Source organism: Vanacampus margaritifer, chromosome 1, assembly GCF_051991255.1.
Source record: "Vanacampus margaritifer isolate UIUO_Vmar chromosome 1, RoL_Vmar_1.0, whole genome shotgun sequence".
Classification (NCBI taxonomy): Eukaryota; Metazoa; Chordata; class Actinopteri; order Syngnathiformes; family Syngnathidae; genus Vanacampus; species Vanacampus margaritifer.
Genome location: NC_135432.1, coordinates 52,119,096 through 52,139,731, shown reverse-complemented (window position 1 = coordinate 52,139,731; position 20,636 = coordinate 52,119,096). Strand labels below are relative to the sequence as shown.

Sequence of the window (20,636 nt, the reverse complement as noted above, 5' to 3'; positions counted from 1 at the left end):
GCAGCTTCTTCATTGGTTGACCATCAGTAAGGTTAAATCAGGGCCCACACATTTTTGTTCTTTTTTTGGTAAAAATACATCATTCAACACCTGTGCTAAATAAATACAAAACTCGCTGTGACACCCAAGAGCACATCCATGTTATTGCAGAGATCACATGACACTCCAACTTGTGAAATCCCACGCTAAGCTATCAACCGTTTCACATGCTGAAGATATCTACAGAGGGAAACTATAACATCAGACGTTGAGGCATTAATCAGCTACAGGTTTCATCATGATCAGCCCACGCCGTGGAAGATGCATAATAATGACCATTGACCACATTAGACTCAACACAATGACTTTACGTGTGTTTGCAGTTGTACTTTAAGAGACATTAATCAGTTACTGTAGACCAAATCGATAGAAGTACAACAACTTGCCGTAAGTATTTGGAACTGTCTGTGGAATGTTTTTTACATTCGTCCAGAGAAAACATTTGTGTGGTCAGAGATCAGACTGTGAGCCCAAGAGAGGGTCTAGCTCACAGATAGTTTAAAAAAGGTCTGGGTTCTTGTGCCATCCATTTCATGAGCCACATGGAGGTCAGGTGATGTCATTTCACTCAGCAGCTCAAGCCCTGCGAAGAATGTAAATATGATATATCGCTTCTGATATGATGTGCAAAACAAAGCAGAAACTTGATTGAAAGTTTTTTGTTTTTGCATATTAACTGCTTGGTGATAGGAACTCATCTTCAGGAAGATTGTCAGTCAGTCCTGGCCCTCAATCGAAGGGCAAACTGCTCATGGGTCACTGAAAAACAATCTGCCTCTGCCCCCTTGTGGAGAAAACACATTATTGCCGAATCCTGTCTCAGCTCTGATAAAGGCTTTTTTTTCCTTCTTTGGTTCCAAGTATACTTAATCCAAAATTAATGCAGATATACAGCAATGCTTTTACACATTAGTATGTTTTATTTGTTGTTTTCATTTAGCACAACCCTTTATTAGAGTGCACATTGAGCAAATCTTTTGTTTGATTTTATTGTGGTGTGATATTTATGTCCATACTTTGCGGTAAGAGTATCTCCAACAGCACATAAACGCTCCTCATACCTCACACAAGAGCCAGAATCCGCAAAGGCCCTCTAATTGCTCTGCGAACATGGTACCCTACTTTGAACGCACTTTGCCCGCCAAGTGTCATATTGTATCTCTCTGTTTAGTTGTCTTCATTTGAACTCACCTCAAAGGCAGAAAGCAACACACAAGTGTAGTTAAAATAATTTCATATTGTGCCTTGGAACACTGACTTTTGTCATAGAGAACATCATTATTCAGTGGCACGTATAATAGCAGCACAACCCAAGTGAAATCTTTTGTAAAGAGACATTGAACAATGAGAGGGGAAAAAAAAGCTAATGACCTCATATCCTTTGGCCCCCCCGACCCACCCCCCTCCCTACCCCCCCTCAAACACTCCCCTTTCTGTTTCCCGCCTCGCTTTTCCAGGAGCTACGACCAGATGAGTGTTTCGACAGCATGCTCATTCCAGACTGAATCGAACTGGGACATTCATTCTGACACCAACTCCATGATCTCCTTCAACATGAATCAACATGGAAGTCCCACTTCACCATCCAAGCACTTCAAGGTCAGTGTTAATACATGAACACAAAATCTGTGTGCAAGTTCTATTCCTGTTCTGATACCTGATGTCATTTGCATTGTTTCAGGTTTGGTTTAAGACATACTAGGATATTTAACTGGGGTCCTCTTAATTTTAGGTGAAACATTCTACTTGTTTATTTACAGGCTTACTTTTCTGATAAAGCATTCAATAAGATGCACTGCTCTTGTAATTAGCAACGTCGCCAATGTAATAAAACCAGAAGTGATCAAATATAGATGCTATAGACAGCTTGACAAATTCAACTGGGATTTTACAAATTACCCTATTGTTTCTAATATTTTGGTCAACCACTTGTAGACATAAGAGAAACCCAGACCAGTTGAACTCCACCTATCTGCCGTGACCTCCATTGCAATCATGGCACCTTCAAGACAGGGTGACTAATGATCAATTTTATAATGTAGAATTGATCGCATTACTGCTACATTGGCTTGACTCATGTGCATCTGACCAGGAAATGTTTTCCATAACATTTTGGTGCAGTAAATCAAATCTGAACCTATCTACTGACTATTACTGCATACAATTAGTCTGTAATTCAGTTAATAAATTATGAGTTAATATCTGTCAAATTGGTTACAATTGCTTTTCACCACATATTTTTTATTCCTGATTTCTTATTGTCACATTTAGAGTTTAGTCTGAACTCAATTCTGCCTGCAGGTGTCGCAAGCTAGCATGTCAGACAAGTCGACAGCATCTAGTGCAAGACAAGATGAGCATTATCCTGTGGGATGCCATTATCCCTGGGCTATTTTACTATCGGAACTTGACAAACCTGCTTGCCCACCTTCTCCCACTGCATTGCTGTTGTTAATGAAGAAGGCTCAATTTTCAACTTTTAATTCCACTCAAGCTTGAGTTAGAACTTTGAATTACAGTACTTTCATTCAGAAGATAATGTGTATGTGTGTGTATGAGAGTGTGAGTTTTAGTGTTATTGTGAGTGCGTTGATATTTGGCAGACAGATAAGGAAGTGGAACATGAAGCACATGATATTAAATCTCCACCTATCTTAAATTGACCAATCTTAATGTATCATACAAGTGGAGGTGTTAGTACGTTTTTGGTAGAGGGACCAATTAGACTCAAATACTCACTAAACTGAGGACACAACTTTGAAGTTTCACCATGTGGGATTGAGTGAGTGACGGAAACCAGTTGGATGGAGGTACAGGTGTAAATGTGATGCTGTACAGAAAAAAAAAAATTTAAGATCTAACAGAGGCTACACCGATGTCTGTTTTATTCTGTTTAAACATGAACTGGAAAGCCCAGCCAAAAGACGCTGTTTATTTAGTCAAATAGTGGTAACATATGACATATGGTTTTTGTTATGTTTTGTTTTGTTTTTTTATTCCAAAAAGATCAAAACAAAAACAAAAAAAAAATTGGTATTTGAATTCACTGTTTAAAGAGCAAGAGCATCTGTAGATGTGACACTTATATTTCTTGTGGAATATAGACTAAATATAATGATGTACGTTTAGAAGGATGGGGTTTCCCTCTTTTCCATGCCCTTTCAATTTTATCGTCCCATAAATTGCTTGTTTGTCATGTGAGCCGTCATTTTAATCAACACTTGCACAGTGTTGCTGCTAATGCAAATAGCCATGCCCTCAAGACACAAGCCACCAGTGCTGCTTGTTGTCACTCGTACGGGGCAGGACTAACTCGTACTACATACTGAGATGGTTCCTATGACAGCTGCTTTGGGGATTATTCTAAAGGAGATTGGCTGTACTTTTTACATTTATGTCACCTTAATCTGCAAAGAACCATTACAGATAGTCAAATGGTATGTATTGTTTTCTTCTTTCACTGTCCTCATTTGGGTTTTGTATAATATGGATTACAGTCACAAGTGTGAATATAAGTTTTGCATTAGGTTTTAAAATGTTGTCAACTTATTGACCTACACTTGTGCAGGTTATATTTCAGTCACAGCTGTTGCCACTAACAGTACTCTGCACTAAAATGAAAAGAAGCATAAACTATATAAACTGTATCATTACTCAGATAATAATGTTTAGTTGTGAAAAACATCTTAATGAAAGATATCACATTACAACAGAGTGAAAGTACTTTCAGTTTATTTTGTAGTTAACATACTGAGAGGTTCTAACATTTTGCACCACAGAGAGATAACATGCATTAAAATACTTCTCAGTATGATCAATGTGAGGGCGCCTCGTATATCTTTTGTGTTGGATTTGGATCTTATTAGATTGGGATTGTTTCCTTAATTTGACGACAACCTTTGATCTTTGCATCCAGTTTTATATTTATATCCACTGAGTTAATTATTCATCTCAGCTTAGTTATTGTCTTTGGATGTTGAGATGTTTATCTGGGAGAAAATGTATCCAAAATACAAAGAGCAGTATAATTAGTTATTATTGTAAATTGTTTACTGATTTTTGTAATATTACTTGAACTTTAAAATTGAAAATGCGGTTGTGTAAAATATCTTGGTGTTTTTCAAATTAGCAGGTGAACCCGTAATTCAGAGTTATTTCAATCTTGAATGTTTGCTTTTGGCTAAGTGACATAGGAATCTAAGAAACAACATGGGTGTGTAGCTTCTGTCACCACATGGACATATATCAAGTGTCTGAATCTTGTCTGTCCTTTTGTCAGAATTCAGAGGAGAAAAGGGGTGTGTTGGATCGTCTCAGTCACTTCTTCAGCCCCAAGAAGAGGAGGAGCCGAAGCAGCCGCACTTCAGATACTTCAGTCAATGCAAGTTGTCCAAGTTGCCCAGCGTCGCCCTTGTCTCCACATTCATCCCTGCTTAACCAGGAAGATGGCTTAAAGACTCCTACTCCCTCCCGAAAAGATGGCAAGCCTACCGAGACCGGAGCCCGAGCAGGAGTTGATAATGGGGACACCCTCAGCCAAAGCTCCAGCCCCAGTGCCTCGAGTGTGTTCTCTTTATTGACTGATGCAGATATTCCATTTGCAGACTCCAACAGCAGCGGCTGTAGCAGTGTGAGGGAGGTTCCGGTGTGCAGGGTGAGCACCGCCGGTAGTCCAAGGAATTCAGGGAATGTGACCCCTACTGCTCTGGACTTTTTAAACACCGTTTTACCATGTTCTGAATTAAATTCAGAGCTAGGATTTACCGAGTCAGTGGTGGAGGAAGTGAGCAAACGGTTGCATATGAATTTGGAGGACATCACAGTGAAGAAGGCAGAAAGCTCGACTGCGCGTGGTGTTGATTCCCCATCCAAGCAGTCGACACTTGAAATTGCGCCTCCAAAGTCACCAAACTTAACTTCTATAAGCTTAGCGACGACAAAAACATCAGTTAAAGTTGGAGGAAATGTCCACAGCACGACCATCACTGGAATAACATTGGGCTCTCATTTAGCCGCAACGAACCTCATTTCAACTCAGGAGGGTCCTCCTGATGTTGGCAGGAAAAATTCAGCACAATGCCATTCACCGGAAAGAGACAAAGTACCACCTGGTGAATCTCCTACTCAACTCTTCAAAGCCATATTAGTAGACACTCACCTGGGAGAGGAGGAGACAAATGGGAGGGAGGACATGAGAGAGGATAGGGTGACGGAAGAGGAGTGTTTCATGCCACTTTCGCCTCCCGTGCTAGCCGTACCCGCCACAGTATTTCCTGAGGATGAGGATCAGGGGAGTACAGACACTACAAGCAACTTGCCAGACGTGTCCTCCTCTGCACCAATTACCGGGGATTTGCAAATTACTTTACGGCAGTCGGAGGAGCCTGACACTGGCACAGATTCAGAGAAACACCCCTTTAAGGAGAAACAAGGGTCAAAAGAAACTTGCGTTACACGCAAGACTGTGAATCTGCCTTCAAAGCCCAAGGATGTGGCCCATGAAGTGCACGGTAGCCCAGAGCTAAGTTTGGAAAGGAACAACAAACAAGTGGGAGAGGAAGACGCCGCGGATTCCAGTTCAAAGACTTCTGAGCAGACAAGGAAGAACCTGTGAGTATCTACATTTCTATGGTCTCTGTTTGAAAAGCCCCTTTTGAATGGAGAAAAAGAAAGCAGGTGGAATTTAGCCTTCGTGCAACCTGATCTTAGGATTCCCATGTGCTATTGTACCAGAGGAGGACAATAGAGGCGCTGAAATATTTATATTGTGGGTGTCTAAATTATACAGTGAGACAACATTTTAAAAACAGTTCAAGCTTATAATGTCTCACAAAATTACCTAGCCATAACGCTCATACTTTGCAACTTGAATGAAAATTGTCACCATTCCTTCATAATATCATATAATCATAATTCTGCATTCCTAAAATAAATGTAAATAAAATCTGCATATTTATGCACCAAAAGCACTGCAACAAAAAAAAACTAACAGTTTTGTACACCAGAAATTAACATCAACAACAAAAATCATTTATTTTTGTTAGATGATTTAAGAATACAGTGATAGTGATCACGGAGATGTGTCAAAAGTTTTTATGAGTTGGCCCCATTCATCTTTTTTTCCTGCTGTCTTCTCTTCTTGGATTAATTTTACACTTGTGGCCTTAGTTTTCTTTGATTTATAACACTCTTACTTGGGCTGCTCAATTATGGCAAAAATGATGATATTAGACTATTTTGATCAATAATGTAATGCCGATTATTAATCACAATTATTCATCATGTTGGTTACTCGCTCATCGGTCCATCAAATGACATGAGGCTCCCGCTGCAGGGTGCACTCGCTTGTTATTTTTGCAGCTTAATAAAGACTTAGCCAACCACCAAGGAGAGAACGCATGGTTAACTATTGGTTGAGAAAGTGCTCTTACGGAAAAGACCACATTTTTGAAGCAAATTAAATAAAATAAAGTGTATAGTAACATTTGTGTACTCTATATACAAAGCATATTCATATAGTAAATACAGTATTATGTACTGTATAGGGCATAATAATTGCCTCCTGGAGTTGCTGTTTGGAGGAATCAACCTTTATAGATTTTCTTTTTAGGGGTGCGACACAGGATCTGAAACATTATGATGAGGTCAGGAGATGCTAGATGTCCCCTAGCCATACCATGACTTTTCTCCCTTCATACCCATAGCAGTCGCAGCTTTGTTCATTCAAGAGTTAGTAAATGAAGTCTTTGAAAATTAGCATTCATGTATTTTTGAGTCCATTGCAAGCGGGTCTCCTTGCAAGATTGGTCAAGGGTGACTGAAATACCTCTTAATGCTTAACTAATGGATCACAGCTCAGCTTGTGAACGTCACATGACCAAACTAAGAAAACAGGCGAAATGTGATTGGTTGTTACCTGAGCCCTGTGCGACTGTGATGTCGTTGTCAGTTGACAGGAAGTGTCACAATGGCTGCAGAAGAATAAAAAAACGGGTGGATTTTGTTGCTTAAATTGTATTCCACAAACACAATATTAATCAGAATGTCGTGTTTAGACTATTGGGGCTGCATAGCACATATTATTGTACAGAAAAAATTGGGGTTTACTTCCTCTTAAAGAGTTTGCTGATTTTCTTGAAATACCCAAAGAAATGTGGGCTAATGTGGGCACATTCACCAAAAGAAAAAAAGGCTTCCTAAATCGTGTTGAACAACCTTCTTAAGTTATTTTTCATTGATTAAGCTCAACAGATAGATCATTTATCAAAACTGTTTGAGATAGATATCAGTGATCTAAACTGACAAGAGAAATGACAATTGCAAAAAACTCAGGAAAACGAAATTGTAGATGTTTATTCTACAACAACAAATCAATTATTATTATCATTACCGGTAAATCATTAACAGTCATGGCAGCCATGGATTTGGGGTTTAACAGGTGCCATTGTTGTCATTCATGAGTTAAAATCCCCTTAATGTTTACAATGAACAACACTTTATGACAAACTGCAAAATGTTTTTTCCAATATATAATATAAAACCTCCCAAAGATTGATGAATTTATTGTGTTTATGTCCTTATGTATCTACTCATGTATTCTTTTGTCTTTCTTTCCAGATTGCTACAGGAAAGCAGACATGCAGACACTACGTCAGTCACGCCGTATGATGAAACTGAAGACAGGAACTCCTCTGAACTTTTAATTCAACAAAATACTCTCTCTCAAACATCTGAAATTGAGGATTCCCCTGCAAGCCCTGATATGCACAGATCGAAACTACATACTGGAGTATCTGGAATAAGAGGCAATGGGACGAACCAGGCAACGGCCTCTAAAACAGGAGTTAAAGTAGCAACTGAAAACCGGCGTACCATTGGGAGCATAGCAAGACCCTCGGCAACAGCAGCAGGAGGCAAGGCCAAAAATGTGGCAACAAAAGCAAAGGGCTCTACGGAGGACATTAAAGTTACAACATCCAGTGATCTAACGCCACTAAAGCAACAAAGCAATGAGAAAACCGTGTCTACGATAACACCACTAAAAGACAAATCCACCAGTGGTCTCACAAAGTCTAAAATCCCCAAAAGGCAAATATCAGATGGTGATATAAAATCACTGGTTTCGACAGATAAAACAACAGAAGCTGATGGCTCTTCAGCTATTTCCAAACTACAGAAAAGCCCGAGACTTGCTCATGAATGTTTGAAATCTTCAGCGTTGACGACCAAATGTGTCAGGAAACTGAGTTCTGAGGAAGAAAAGAGAGTAAACACTTGCTCAGCTGACATTTCTCCTACTAAGGCATTATGCCGGCCATTGCCTGTGAAAGAAAAAACAAATGATATTGATAATGCTATTGAGCATATTGACTTAGTAAATGGAGTGGAAGAGGAACTTAAAAAAGGACAGTCCCATCAGGATAAGCATTGTTCTGTAATATCAAAGAGCCGGCTGCCTGTTTCATCTCCAACTAAAAAGTCCAACAATGACATGACTAAAACGAGTGAAACAAACTACAGAAAAGTCAGCTCTCCTCAAATAGACTCAGGCAGACACAAACAAGTTCAGAAGTGCCCAGACCAGCAAGGAGCAGCACATGTGGAAAGAGCTCCTCGCGAGAGTCCTCCTCCCCCTGGAAGTCCCAAAAAAGGTAATAAAAACTCTCGTGATAGAGTCCTTACGTTTCCTGTTCCTTACAAATTGGCTTTATATAAAAAGTGGATAGGATTCATAGGATAAATAGGATTGATTTGAGTTGATTGTTAGACTGCATGTCCATTATATTTATTTGCTACAGAAAAAAACCTTACAGAAAAAAAACTTGCTATAGGTCCTCTATATTAAACCAGCTCTCCTTTTCTGCTTTATTATTTATTATCAGTTATATTGGGGTGGCCTTAGCACCCCTGTAAAAATTTGGGATTTAGAACCTAAGGCTCACGATAAGATTCAAGTCCCGATGAGGAGAAATGCTAGCTCGGGTGTACAACTGTTTGTGTGCTCTTTCACCTGACATGACTTCTTGCATGCCTGCATATGTGTAATCTGATTCTATTTGATATGTCCAACACAACATACACACGCAGTATACTCTGTGTTGTTAAAAGGCTAATAGTTATACCTAGCAGTCAAAACTGCAAATGTCTTTATTTTCCTAACTCAAGATATAGTTACTGAAATATATGTATCCTTTCCTGAAATTTGGGGAAAAGTTGGAGCATGTCATGTTATATGATTTATTTGTGTGTTTGTGCCCAACAGGAGGCATCCTATCATTAAAGCCATTGAGTCACATCATTAAAACAAGACAACGCCATGAGGAGACTGACCCTCCAGTTGTCACCAGCCAAGATAAGGAAGAAAACAAACAAAACCTGAAGATGCCACTAAAGACATCTGTTCCGCCATCTCCAAGCAGGCTCCCGAGAAGAAGCCAGAGGAGCTTCACCAATATTAAATCCAGGGAAAATCTACACACTTCAAGCGATGATTTGTCAAACATACCAATACCTAAAGAGGACGGTTTACATCCAAAGAGTAGTACAGACACAGCTGTCAAAGCCGCAGACGTTGAGGCAGATCAAGACAGTACCGCTGTGGGCGCTTTTCATGTTGAATCTGTTTCTCACAAGGAACAACAACACAGCGTGACACTCCCAAATCATTCTTGTGCCAGTGAAACCAAAGAGAAAACGAGAGAGCGACACGGGTTTGAAGAGGCCCTCACTAGTCCTAAAGGAAACATTTCAAAGTCTCAAATAATTAAAGAAAATGACAACATGGTTACTGTAAAACTTGAGCACAACGTTAAACCAGTAAAAGAGGCAATAGCTGATGTACCACTGGCCAAGGAGGTACCCAGTTGTGAGACTAATAGGCATGTAGAAGAGTATGAATGCCTGCAACCAATACTGGAGCCTTCAACAAAAAATGCATCTCATCTCAAAGGGGACAGCGCTGCACCAGAACTGCAAACAGAGAATGTAAAGGACGAGGTATTGTCAGAGACAGTCCAGCTCACAAATGACACAAAACTGGAAAAAGGCGTTTCAGAAGAGGAATCAGTAGTTGTGGCTCAGAGTATTAATGCGGCTCAAGGTTGTGTAATAGATAGTTCTGTGAGCACGGCCTTGGGTGACATCCTTCAATGTGACAACCTTTCACCCTCTCACCAAGAAGGCGCTTCCACTGAAGCAGCTAAAGAAAATGCAAATGTACCTTCAATTGAATCTGTTTCAAAGGACCATGATTCGGAGCTGAAAAAGGTCGTTTCAGCAACGCCTTCAATTCCTTTAAACACAGCTGATGAAATGAAGGATTCTGAAATGATTGAGAAACAAATTACAAATACAATTCCTGAAAATACGTTTCCATCTGCACTGGCCATGGATTCAATAAAAAATGCTACAGGGGAGGCAAAAAGTAAAGAGGAGGTTGGCAGGAAACCAACAGAGTCAATGGACGCGGAGAATGAAGCTGTTTATGAAGCACCCAAGAATGTTGAAAGTCAGCTGGACAAAGAGCCTCTTTCACAAGTACAAGAATCTAAAGAAGCGGAAAGAGAATCAAAGTCAAGTGAAAAGCTGAATGACACAGCAGTGATGGGCAACAACTGCATTGGGGAGCTCAAGCCATTAAGCACAGAGAGCAAAGCAGAGAAAGACATCACCAAGCCAAATGAATCAACCCCGCCAACATCAGAAAATGAAAAATCACTGCTGGCTGCAAAAGAGGAAATACAAAGTGTGAACACACACATAGAAAAGAACAAGAGTGAAGCACAGAAAGCAGAAAAAATAACTGCAGTCTGTGGAAGTACAACCAAGGTGTTGGATTCCCAAGAAGCTATGAAGGATTCTTTGAAAGAATATACGACAAGTGCAGCTAAGGAATCTCAGCAACCTCTAACTCAAGATGGGGTAACGAGGAGCAGCAATGAAATTCAGGACAAACACAGTTGTCAGTTACTGACAGGGAATCAAAATGAAATAAAGACAGGGGAATTTACTAAAGATGGTGAAACAAATGCTTCACCAATAACAAGTTTAGACAATAATAGTTCACACAAGAGTTCCAACTCTGAAGTTATTAACCAAGAAAACCTGAAGCCTGTTGGAGAAAAACTTAAGGATGTTGGCGAAACTGCTGATCCTGCAAACGCATTAAATGCAGAAAAGGCACTGGAAAGCCAACTTTCTGACAAATCGGCGACTCTGAGTTCTCAGACAGAAACACATGATTCTCCAATCAAACGATTGGAAGAAGAAGCATTAGTTGTCACAAATGATAATGAAGTTGAGCATCTAATTGATAGTGCTGAATCTAGTGTTAATTTCCAAAAGCAAGAGTGCTCTGTTAGCATCAGATCTGATCACGAGGAAATTAATAAACAGGATGAAAACACTCCTCAGTACACAGATTGCAAAGTGTTAAAAGTTAACCAAGAAAGTGAAGCCAAAATGTTAATGGCCGAGAACACAGCCAAAGATTCTGAAATGCCTTCCAACTTGTCCACAAGCAAAGGAGACACCGGTAAGATTGATATAAACAAAAATGAAAATTTGAAAAGAATACCTAAACAAAAAGATGAGCAAATGATTCCTGCGACGCAAAAGTTAAAGCCCAGTCAGATGAAGGACCGAGAACAAAAAGGCATGGCCACTGGTGGTTTATCTGATCAGAATGCCGAAGAAACCAAAGAAAAGAAAAAGAAATCGCATCAACTCCAAACCAATAAAGAAGCCAAAAACCTGACTACTTCCCAACAACCAATAAAACCACCACCTAATATTGTCTCCCCTCTTCCCACTAAAGTGAAATTGTTGGGTCCCCCTGCAGGTGTTCAGCTGAAGAATGAGTCGCCATCTAGCTGGTTAGACGTGGAACATCATCCCAAAACGAAAAAGGACAACAGAAGGAAACCAGACGCCTCGGCCAGCGAAGACGAATCCCTTGAACCTGACGAGTTTGAGGATTTCATCAGGAGCATTAAAGCAGGCGGCATTCCCTTCTCAGTGCCTCCTAAGAAGCACCCTCAGAAGAAGTCTCCATCTCCCCCTTTTGCTATGCCAGCTATCAGGGAGCATCATTTTGAGAAAGCATTTGATCCCGATGAATTCCAGTTTGGCTTGAGAAAGAAAGGCAAAGGTTTTAAGGACCCATCTCCAGCAATGATGTTAAAACAAAAAGCAGCTAACAGGCAAGGGCGGACCATGGAAAAAACGGTGGATTCCACATCCACATGTAAAGACCAAAGGGAATTGCTTGAGGAAAAAGGAAAACCTGAAGTCAAAGACGAGCCAAACAATGATCAGAACAATACAGAGGGGCCTGGGAAGTCACCATCCCGATTAGAAAGGATATCCATTCTTACAAGCTTGCTGAGCTCCCCTCGGTCCAGTAAGAAGAGCAAAGAGGAAGCAGCCGCTGACCAAAATAACATTTCATCCAAACAACAGAAAAATGTGCCCTCGCTTGGAAAGCAGGAAATAGTTGATGCAACCTTTCCTGAGCATGAACCAGATATGAAGGGTGTGACAAGGAGCGATACTGTGGGTGGTTGTAAAGATGCCGCCAGTGAATCAACAATTAGCCCCTCCCCCTCTTCTCTGCCCTTGGTTTCACAAATCAAACCGCCTAAACTTTCACGGGAAAACCTTGAGGACAGAGAAAAGTCTGAGAGGGACTCCGCAAAGGCACCTGAAACCAAGCAGAATCCAGACGGACCTTGTACTATGGACGAGGCTTTCACGCCTAAAGTCAATAATGCTGAGCTACCGCCACCCGCCAAATACATCCCAAAGAATCCTCCAAAGAAAAACTTTAAGGTAGGCATTCGATTATTTCAATGAGGTTCTTGACTCCAATTGCTTCAGTATGGAACAAATGAGGGAAAGATGCATCCAAAACTTTTATATTACAGTACTGTGGACCTTATTAGCCTTTTTGTTGTTGTATCAAATTTAAACCATATGGAGAAGTGTACATAACAACAAATGTATTTTACATATATATTATGTTTGACTTTACCGAAATGTAAAGCTGAGCTATTTGATATTTGTTGCAGACGCCGGCTGTTAAAGGGTTCCACAAAAGACCTGGAAAGGTACAATTGAATGTTACTTGAATACACATTTATTTTTTTACACCAAATTAAAGCAGCGTCGCCACCTCAGATTGTAACATCACCTCTGTGTCCCCGTCAAGCTTTTCATACACGAACACGACAAGTTCGATGGTGAAGTCTATGAGGTCTGCAGTGACGTGGAGGATGCCACACAAATGAAACTTTCTCCTGTCATCTTGGTGCGAGTCATCAGAGGATGGTAAGCAGACTTTACTGTCCTTAAGTACTTGTGGATTTATTAAGCCAGTTGTGTTCATTATGTGAGTTACTTTTACTTTGTTGTGTTATTGTGTGAGTTACTTTTAGTTTATTACTTGGCACATCTACTAAGATAAACTAATTAATCAAATACAAACCTAAATTCCAGTAAAATTAGGACATTGTGTAAAACGTAAATCAAAACAGTATACATTGATTTGTAAATACTTATTTAGTAATGTTCGAACTGGTAAACTTTTTTTTTTCTTCCTGAAGATGGTTATAAGGTTTTCATGAGCCTACATGGCAATATCCTTTAGACAATGAGGGTTAGGGTTAGGGTTAGGGTTAGGGGTTAGGTCACGGGTATTAAATATTGGTTTTCGGGCTTGGGGTTATTGTGCAGAGATTTTTCCAAATTCTCTGAATCTTTTGATGATAGTATGAACCATATATGATGAAATTCCTGAAATCTTTGCAATTGTATGTTGAGAAATATTTTCCATACCTGTTTCCACTTAAGCTGTTAACCTTTAGAATGTTCCTAACTGGTGTGTTTGAGCATTCCTCAACTTTCCAAATCTTTTTATTGCCACTGTCCCAGTTTTTGTGGAATGTGTTGCCGTCATCAAACAAAAAATTACAGAATATTTACCAAATTTTTATTTTTTTTTATTTTTCATCAATTTGAACATTCAGAATCTTGTTTTTGTGTTGTATTCAACTGAATATACTGTAGGTTGAAAAGGATATGAAATCTTTGTATTCTATTTTTATTTACATTTTACACAATGTCCCGACATCATTGGAAATAGGCTTTTCATGTACTATTATTAACTCATAATCTTGCGAGCAAGATGAATTCCCGCGGTATTTGTGAGTTGACAAACTCCGGAGAATACATCTTGTACCGGTCCCGCTGATACGTTTGCAGCCGATCTTTGTCCAATAGGACCAATCAGGGGGGAAACAAACAAACCTAACAGACGAATGGATGCTGCAATTAATTTTTTGCAATATGGCCATGGTTGATCTCTTATACTCTGCTGCCACCTGCTGGCCGTTTTTGTAATAACTACCATTGCTTTAAGCTTTCTTTCCAGTTTGGGGGCTGCTTCTGTATGCTCTAACATAAAAAAAAATAAAAAAAAATGTAAATAAAATAAAACTAAAATGTAAAAATACGTTTTTGGGACCATGGTAATATTTAAAATCGAATGTATTGATACGTTTTTGGGAGCAAATTAGTTAAATGTCTAATTATCTAATAATCTAATGTTTTTTTCTATTTAGTTGGCTCCTATATGAACACAAGGGCTTCCAGGGTCGAGTCATTGCCCTCGAGGAAGGTCATACAGATCATATAGTGAACATGTGGGCTGACGAGGGCGCCCCAACAGCTCTGGATGAGAAGGGTCAGCCTATATCAATGACACCCATGACCATCGGCTCGATTCGACTGGCAGTAAACGTAAGTTGCTGCCTTGGACTCAAATCTCTCACTTCGCGTTTGTTTTTTTTTCAACTCACTGGCCACAATTATGGTGATGAGATCCAATGCAATAACTACACCAACAATTCTGATTCTTGATTAATTAGTCCACACATTAATTATTGTGGCTGTCATTTGCAGTGTTATATTTAAACACCTTGAGAGGTGTTCCCAACATTTTGTCCTTCTCATGCAGCCAAACGAGGTAACTAAAATACTACAAGCACCACTCAGCATTACGCAGTGCTTCTCTACCCACCACTGCAAAATAATATTATAATTTCTATTATGCCACAAAGAATATTTCACGGCAGTTACTGGATTGCATCTTTATAACAATGGAAATGCCTTTTTTTTTTTTAATGCTTAACTTTAAATACAAGTGTTCTAAATGTCAACTACAACCACAGTGCATCCTGCTAAGGCATATAATACAACAACAACAAAACAGAGTGTTTCTAATGAATAACTGGACTTTTGTCATTATTAATCAAAAAGTATTTCTGATTATTCTGTCTGTTGCAGGACTATAGACAACCCAGAATTGACCTGTTTACAGAAAATAATGGTTTGGGAAGGGTGTTATCTTACTGTGATGGCACAGTTGAAATTGGCTCCTTTGGGATCCCCCAAGCCACCGGTTCCATCAAGGTCCATTCTGGAGTGTAAGTTGATGCAACTAGTGTGATGTGACAGCTATTGTTTACTGGTACTAATTGAAGCTCTAAGGTTGTTTAATACGCATTATTTATCCCTGTTTTCCAGTTTGCGCTTGTCATTGTTTTCATGTACAGTTAGTACCTTGAAAGCACTGCCACGTGATCTAAGTGCAACATCTGTTTTTAAGTCTAAATACCAGCTTTATCATGGGATCATTGTTATGAAAAGACAGTCATTATAATTAATAGGTGCTTGTTCATAATCACTGTGTTGTCTTTACAAAACAACTTTCTCTGCATGTGTTTAGCTGGCTTGTGTACAGCGATCCTGGCTTTGGAGGTTTTGTAGGAGTGCTGGAAGTAGGCGAGTTTCCTTGTTCAGAGGCCTGGGGATTCCCTCAGCCCTTTGTTGGCTCTCTCAGACCCCTTCGGATCGTAAGGAGCACACCGTATATAATGTGCACGCTATCATCATCATTCTGATAGTCTTTGTCTGTCTTTACAGGGGGCAATAAAGGTGGAACATCCTCAAGAAGTCAAGGTTTGTAATCTTACATTACAGTATGTTTGTGTATCATATGAGATATATTGACTGTAACATTCACTGTTTTCTCTAAATTGTAAGAGAAAAGTAGGAAGTAGATATGAAGATCTTGTAGTTAAGATAAATAACCTGTCCTAAGTTAACATACTGTAAATTAAGCAAGATTTGCATAATGTAAATAAACAGAGCGGAATTTGGCAAGTTACAATCATCCACAAGTATCACTTTTTACAGCGGTGATGACAAAAACGTATCAGTATTGTACAATATGTGACGGTTATTAGTCGTGGAAGAAGTCTTGAACTTGACAGTTTTTCAAGCTCAGGTGCTACTGCTCCTTCTGTCGCCATTATTGGTGCACTCGAAAAAGGGTTAAAGATATTTGACTGAAACCATAAAAGTTTACGATTCTCATCATATTCTGTGACTCATTAGCTTTTGGATTGAAATTGTCTGCTTGTCCATGCAAGTTGAAGAATGCATGACTCTGATGATTGAAATATCCAATGAATGGGTGTAAATGTGAAATTGGAAGGAGTAAACAATATTAATGTTTCTGATTGTGAACTTTGTGATACAAATTGTATTTTCAGTTACAATTCAAAGTGTCCAGTAGCAATGTCCACTGATATTCCAGAAAATCTGTCAAAATAATGGCCATTAGGTTGCAAAGGTGCCGTCGGTGTTGGAATTTCCATGCAATTGCATTCCAACATAACTCATTCAAGGTCCAGGAAACAAATCCACTGGGCAGGGTCCGTTAATTGGTTCCTTCCCCTTTGGCTTCTTCAGGCACTAATGTTCGAGAAGGCCAATTTTGAGGGCCAGTGTTTCGAGGTGGATGGTGACTTGTACAACTTGAGTAAAGAAGAGGCAGAAGCACAACACGGCAGCTCCGGCGGAACTAAGAATACAATCTCGACAGTGGGCTCCCTCAAGATACTTGGTGGTCTGTGAGTATTTGACTTCTTAGATGCAAGTGGGTAGGGTGTGTTTATATTCCTGGGCACTGTGGGTTTGAAATGCCTAAAATACCCTCTGTGTGTTTTTGTCTGGTAGCTGGGTTGGCTATCAAGAGGAAGACTTTGAGGGTCAGCAATACATCCTGGAGGAAGGGGAGTATTCTCATTGCGGTGATTGGGGGGGAGCGGAGGATGGTCTACGCTCTCTTCGGCCCATTAGAGCGGTAAGCTTTATGATATTACTAATGTTGTATATTTTACAATAATGGATTGTGAGACAAATTCTTACCAGGTGTTATCTCCCCTAGAATTTCCTGTCCCCACACATCAAATTGTTCAGTGAGCCCAACTTGGATGAGCGAGGGTTCAATGTGGATCTAATGGGACCCGTTGTCAACATGCAGGACGTCGGCTATGGCATCAAAACCCAATCCATCAACGTCTTCAGTGGGGTGTAAGTCAAATATTCCCTTTATTTATTATTATTATTATTTTTAGGAAGACAAAAAATGTGTCGCTTTCAGATGTGCATTGTAAACATAAATGTTTCACATTCCCCCTTCCTCCCATTGTTCTGATTAAGGGTCCATCCAGAGTGAAATGGGCTGGAAAGAAGTAGAGACTTCAAAACCTAGCCCAGTTCGGGGAGGCGGAACATCAAATGTTCTTATTGTGTCCCTTCATGCTGACACTTGCAGTTTTAGGCGTGTGCTATTCTTCTTACAAACATGACTAAGAGTTCTGTCACTTTTCAAAACACTTGACACACCTTGACGGTGTGTACAAATAACCCCCGAGGATATAGTTCACAATAAGCTAGCGCAACTGATCTCCCCATATCGATGATTTGAATAGTTTTCATTTCCTGTGGTTAGATATTTGCATTGATGGTATTGTGAAATAGTATTCACAATATTGGACTAGTTTGTATTTTATTTCTGAGGAGTTTTAATTGCGATTGGCTGGCAACCAGTTCAGGGTGTACCCCGCCTACTGCCCGAAGCCAGCTGGGATAGGCTCCAGCAACCCCCGCGACCCTTGTGAGGACAAGTGGTTAAAATGGATGGATGGATGGATGGATGGAGGAGTTTTAATTGTGGGTCACCATGTAGCAAACCTTGATCAATAAAGCTAGCTGCAAATGGACTTTTCATTTTTTCTTTTATGTCGGCACCATTTTAATAGGGTTAACATACTGAATGCTTTCTTGTAACATGACTGTCATTCCATTTTCTTCTCTTGGTGACAGCTGGGTGGCATTTGAGAATCCTGCATTCAGCGGCGAGCTCTACATCCTGGAGAGAGGCCTGTATTCGTGTCCAGAAGACTGGGGTGCCCCCAATTTCAAGATATCATCCATCCAGCCAGTCTTCAATGTAAACAAAAACACCAAAAAAATCACTTTTCAGAAACCTCATTCAGATTCCCTCATTTCTTGTTTTACAGGAAACATTGTTGGAATCTCGGTTCAAGGTATGTAGTGTAACCATTTCTCCTTAAAGTGTTGTAGTGGATCTGTGAGAATTTTTGTGTATTGGGCCACAGTCATGCTAGAACAGATTCCATAAAGTAAAAAGCAAATGATCCAAAATGTCAAGAAATGCAATTCATTCGACACTTGGTCCCGAGCCCATAAACGTGTGTTTGTATTGCTGTGCAGGTGAAGCTGTTCTCTGAGCCCAACTTTAAGGGTGAGCTGCTGGATCTGGAGGACAGTGCAGCAGCTTTGCATGAGGACTTTGTGCCCAGGTCCTGTAAGGTGCTGGCTGGCAGGTACAGGAATCACAACTGAACTGATCTGACAGCAAAAATGCGTTTGCAAGGATATGGAAGTACTTTTAATTGACACTGACGAAAAGTATAGGTCGTTAATAGTGTCTTCATCTATGCATCAGCTGGATCGCATATGAAGGCGGCAACTTCACTGACAACATGTATTTACTGGAGGAAGGAGAATATCCAGACTCAGAGCTCATGGGCTTCCTGTCCTCAGATGTGAGGATCCGTTCCATGCAAACTGTTGACCATGTAAGTGTTTTGTGCGTTTGTGTGTTGAGTTGGCGTCATATTGCACGTGAGTACTAAAGCTCTCGGCTTTCTTGTGTAGGAGTTGTCCCTCCCCTCCCTCTTGCTATTCAGCAAGGCGGGTTGCACAGGTCGCAGGGTGGTGCTGACCCGCGGGGCTGTGAACCTGCACCAAGCAGGCTTTTCTGCTCACGTACGCTCCCTGGTGGTGGAAGGAGGAAAGTACGTATAAAGAAGGTTATGTTTTGAATTGCAGGCTTTTGTGTTCAGCTTCCTGTCAGCAGTTGGGGGGGGGGGGCTAGTGGCAAAGTATTCATTCAATGATGATGATTTATAATAATGCCTTTAAGTCTTCTGATCTTCCTAGCCTTGCAAAAGTTGTAACAGATCTCTAAGAAATTCCTTTGCATATAATTAGCTGAAGTTTAACAGTATAGCATCCTATTAACTCATTCACTGCCATTGACGGCTATAGATGTCAAAATTTCATTTTAACAATTTCTATTAGTTTAACATTTTTTCCCACTTTTGTTAACAAGAGTATGAAAACCTAGGAAAAAATGTTTATTGTACATTTTAAACAGATTTAAAATGTGTGATTCATTGTGAGTTAACTATTGAAGTCATGCAATTAACTCATTCACTGCCATTGACAGCTATAGACCTAAAAAAAAAAAAATTGAACTATTTATATTAGTTGAACATTTTTTTCCACTTTTGTTAACAAGAGTATGAAAACCTAGAAAAATAGTTCATTTAGAACAGATGTAAAATTTGTGATATATACTATTGAAGTCATGCTATTAATTTGAATCGCCTGATGCCCCTAAATTTTAATAATCTTTAAAAAATAAAAAAATAAAAGATTATTTAAAAAAAAAAAGTCTTGGTTTTCATACTCTTGTTAACAAAAGTGGGGGAGGGGATGTAAAACTAATAGAAATAGTTCAAATGAATTTTTGACGTCAATAGCCGTCAATGGCAGTGAATGAGTTAAGAGTAGTAATTGTGCTCAAGATGTGAAAAACGGCGGAGCTCATCCATATAAAGATTTTTTTTTTTTCACTTGTCGCTTCTAGGTGGGTGTTTTATGAAGGCAGCAACTACCGCGGTCGGCAGGTTCTGCTCCGGCCGTGTCAAGTGGCCGACTGGTGCAAGCTCAGTGGATGGAAGGGAATCGGATCACTGCGGCCGCTGCTGCAGGTATTGAGGGACCCATGCAAATTCACATCATCGGTCTTGCTCATTGTGACACTAGAAAGGGATTTTTCAGTTGGCGTAGTAAATGTTGTTGATGCGTTTGACCAACAGAAACAGGTTGGTGTCCGTTTGCGCAACAAGGAGACGGGATTTCTGATGTCATTGACGGGGGCGCTGGAAGACATCCAGCTGATGAGGGTCCACACTGTGGAAGACACAGGCGGCATAGAGCAACTCTGGCTATACAGAGACGGTCAGCTTAAATGCAAGGTAAGCATGACGTGTATATAACGAGAGTATTTGCCAATAATATGTATGATGTATATGTACTGATATATTTCTGTATATACTGTAAAGAAATGTTGTTTCAATTACTAAATGCATTGCAAC

The 20,636-nt window shown here is 39.9% G+C and overlaps 1 protein-coding gene across 1 annotated transcript in view; it reads left to right on the top strand.

The window, feature by feature from the left end:
* The window catches only part of crybg1a (crystallin beta-gamma domain containing 1a), a 46,525-nt gene that overhangs the window by 24,059 nt on the left and 1,830 nt on the right, over positions 1–20,636 (top strand). The window contains exons 2-21 of the mRNA XM_077584221.1: positions 1,497–1,638; positions 4,319–5,649; positions 7,657–8,690; positions 9,302–12,867; positions 13,107–13,145; positions 13,247–13,365; positions 14,658–14,835; positions 15,382–15,521; positions 15,824–15,950; positions 16,021–16,056; positions 16,852–17,012; positions 17,119–17,245; positions 17,330–17,475; positions 18,271–18,397; positions 18,468–18,494; positions 18,682–18,794; positions 18,917–19,049; positions 19,129–19,268; positions 20,126–20,249; positions 20,358–20,516. Coding sequence (XP_077440347.1) covers positions 1,497–1,638; positions 4,319–5,649; positions 7,657–8,690; positions 9,302–12,867; positions 13,107–13,145; positions 13,247–13,365; positions 14,658–14,835; positions 15,382–15,521; positions 15,824–15,950; positions 16,021–16,056; positions 16,852–17,012; positions 17,119–17,245; positions 17,330–17,475; positions 18,271–18,397; positions 18,468–18,494; positions 18,682–18,794; positions 18,917–19,049; positions 19,129–19,268; positions 20,126–20,249; positions 20,358–20,516 — 7,969 coding nt within the window. The remainder of the gene's footprint in view (positions 1–1,496; positions 1,639–4,318; positions 5,650–7,656; positions 8,691–9,301; positions 12,868–13,106; positions 13,146–13,246; positions 13,366–14,657; positions 14,836–15,381; positions 15,522–15,823; positions 15,951–16,020; positions 16,057–16,851; positions 17,013–17,118; positions 17,246–17,329; positions 17,476–18,270; positions 18,398–18,467; positions 18,495–18,681; positions 18,795–18,916; positions 19,050–19,128; positions 19,269–20,125; positions 20,250–20,357; positions 20,517–20,636) is intronic.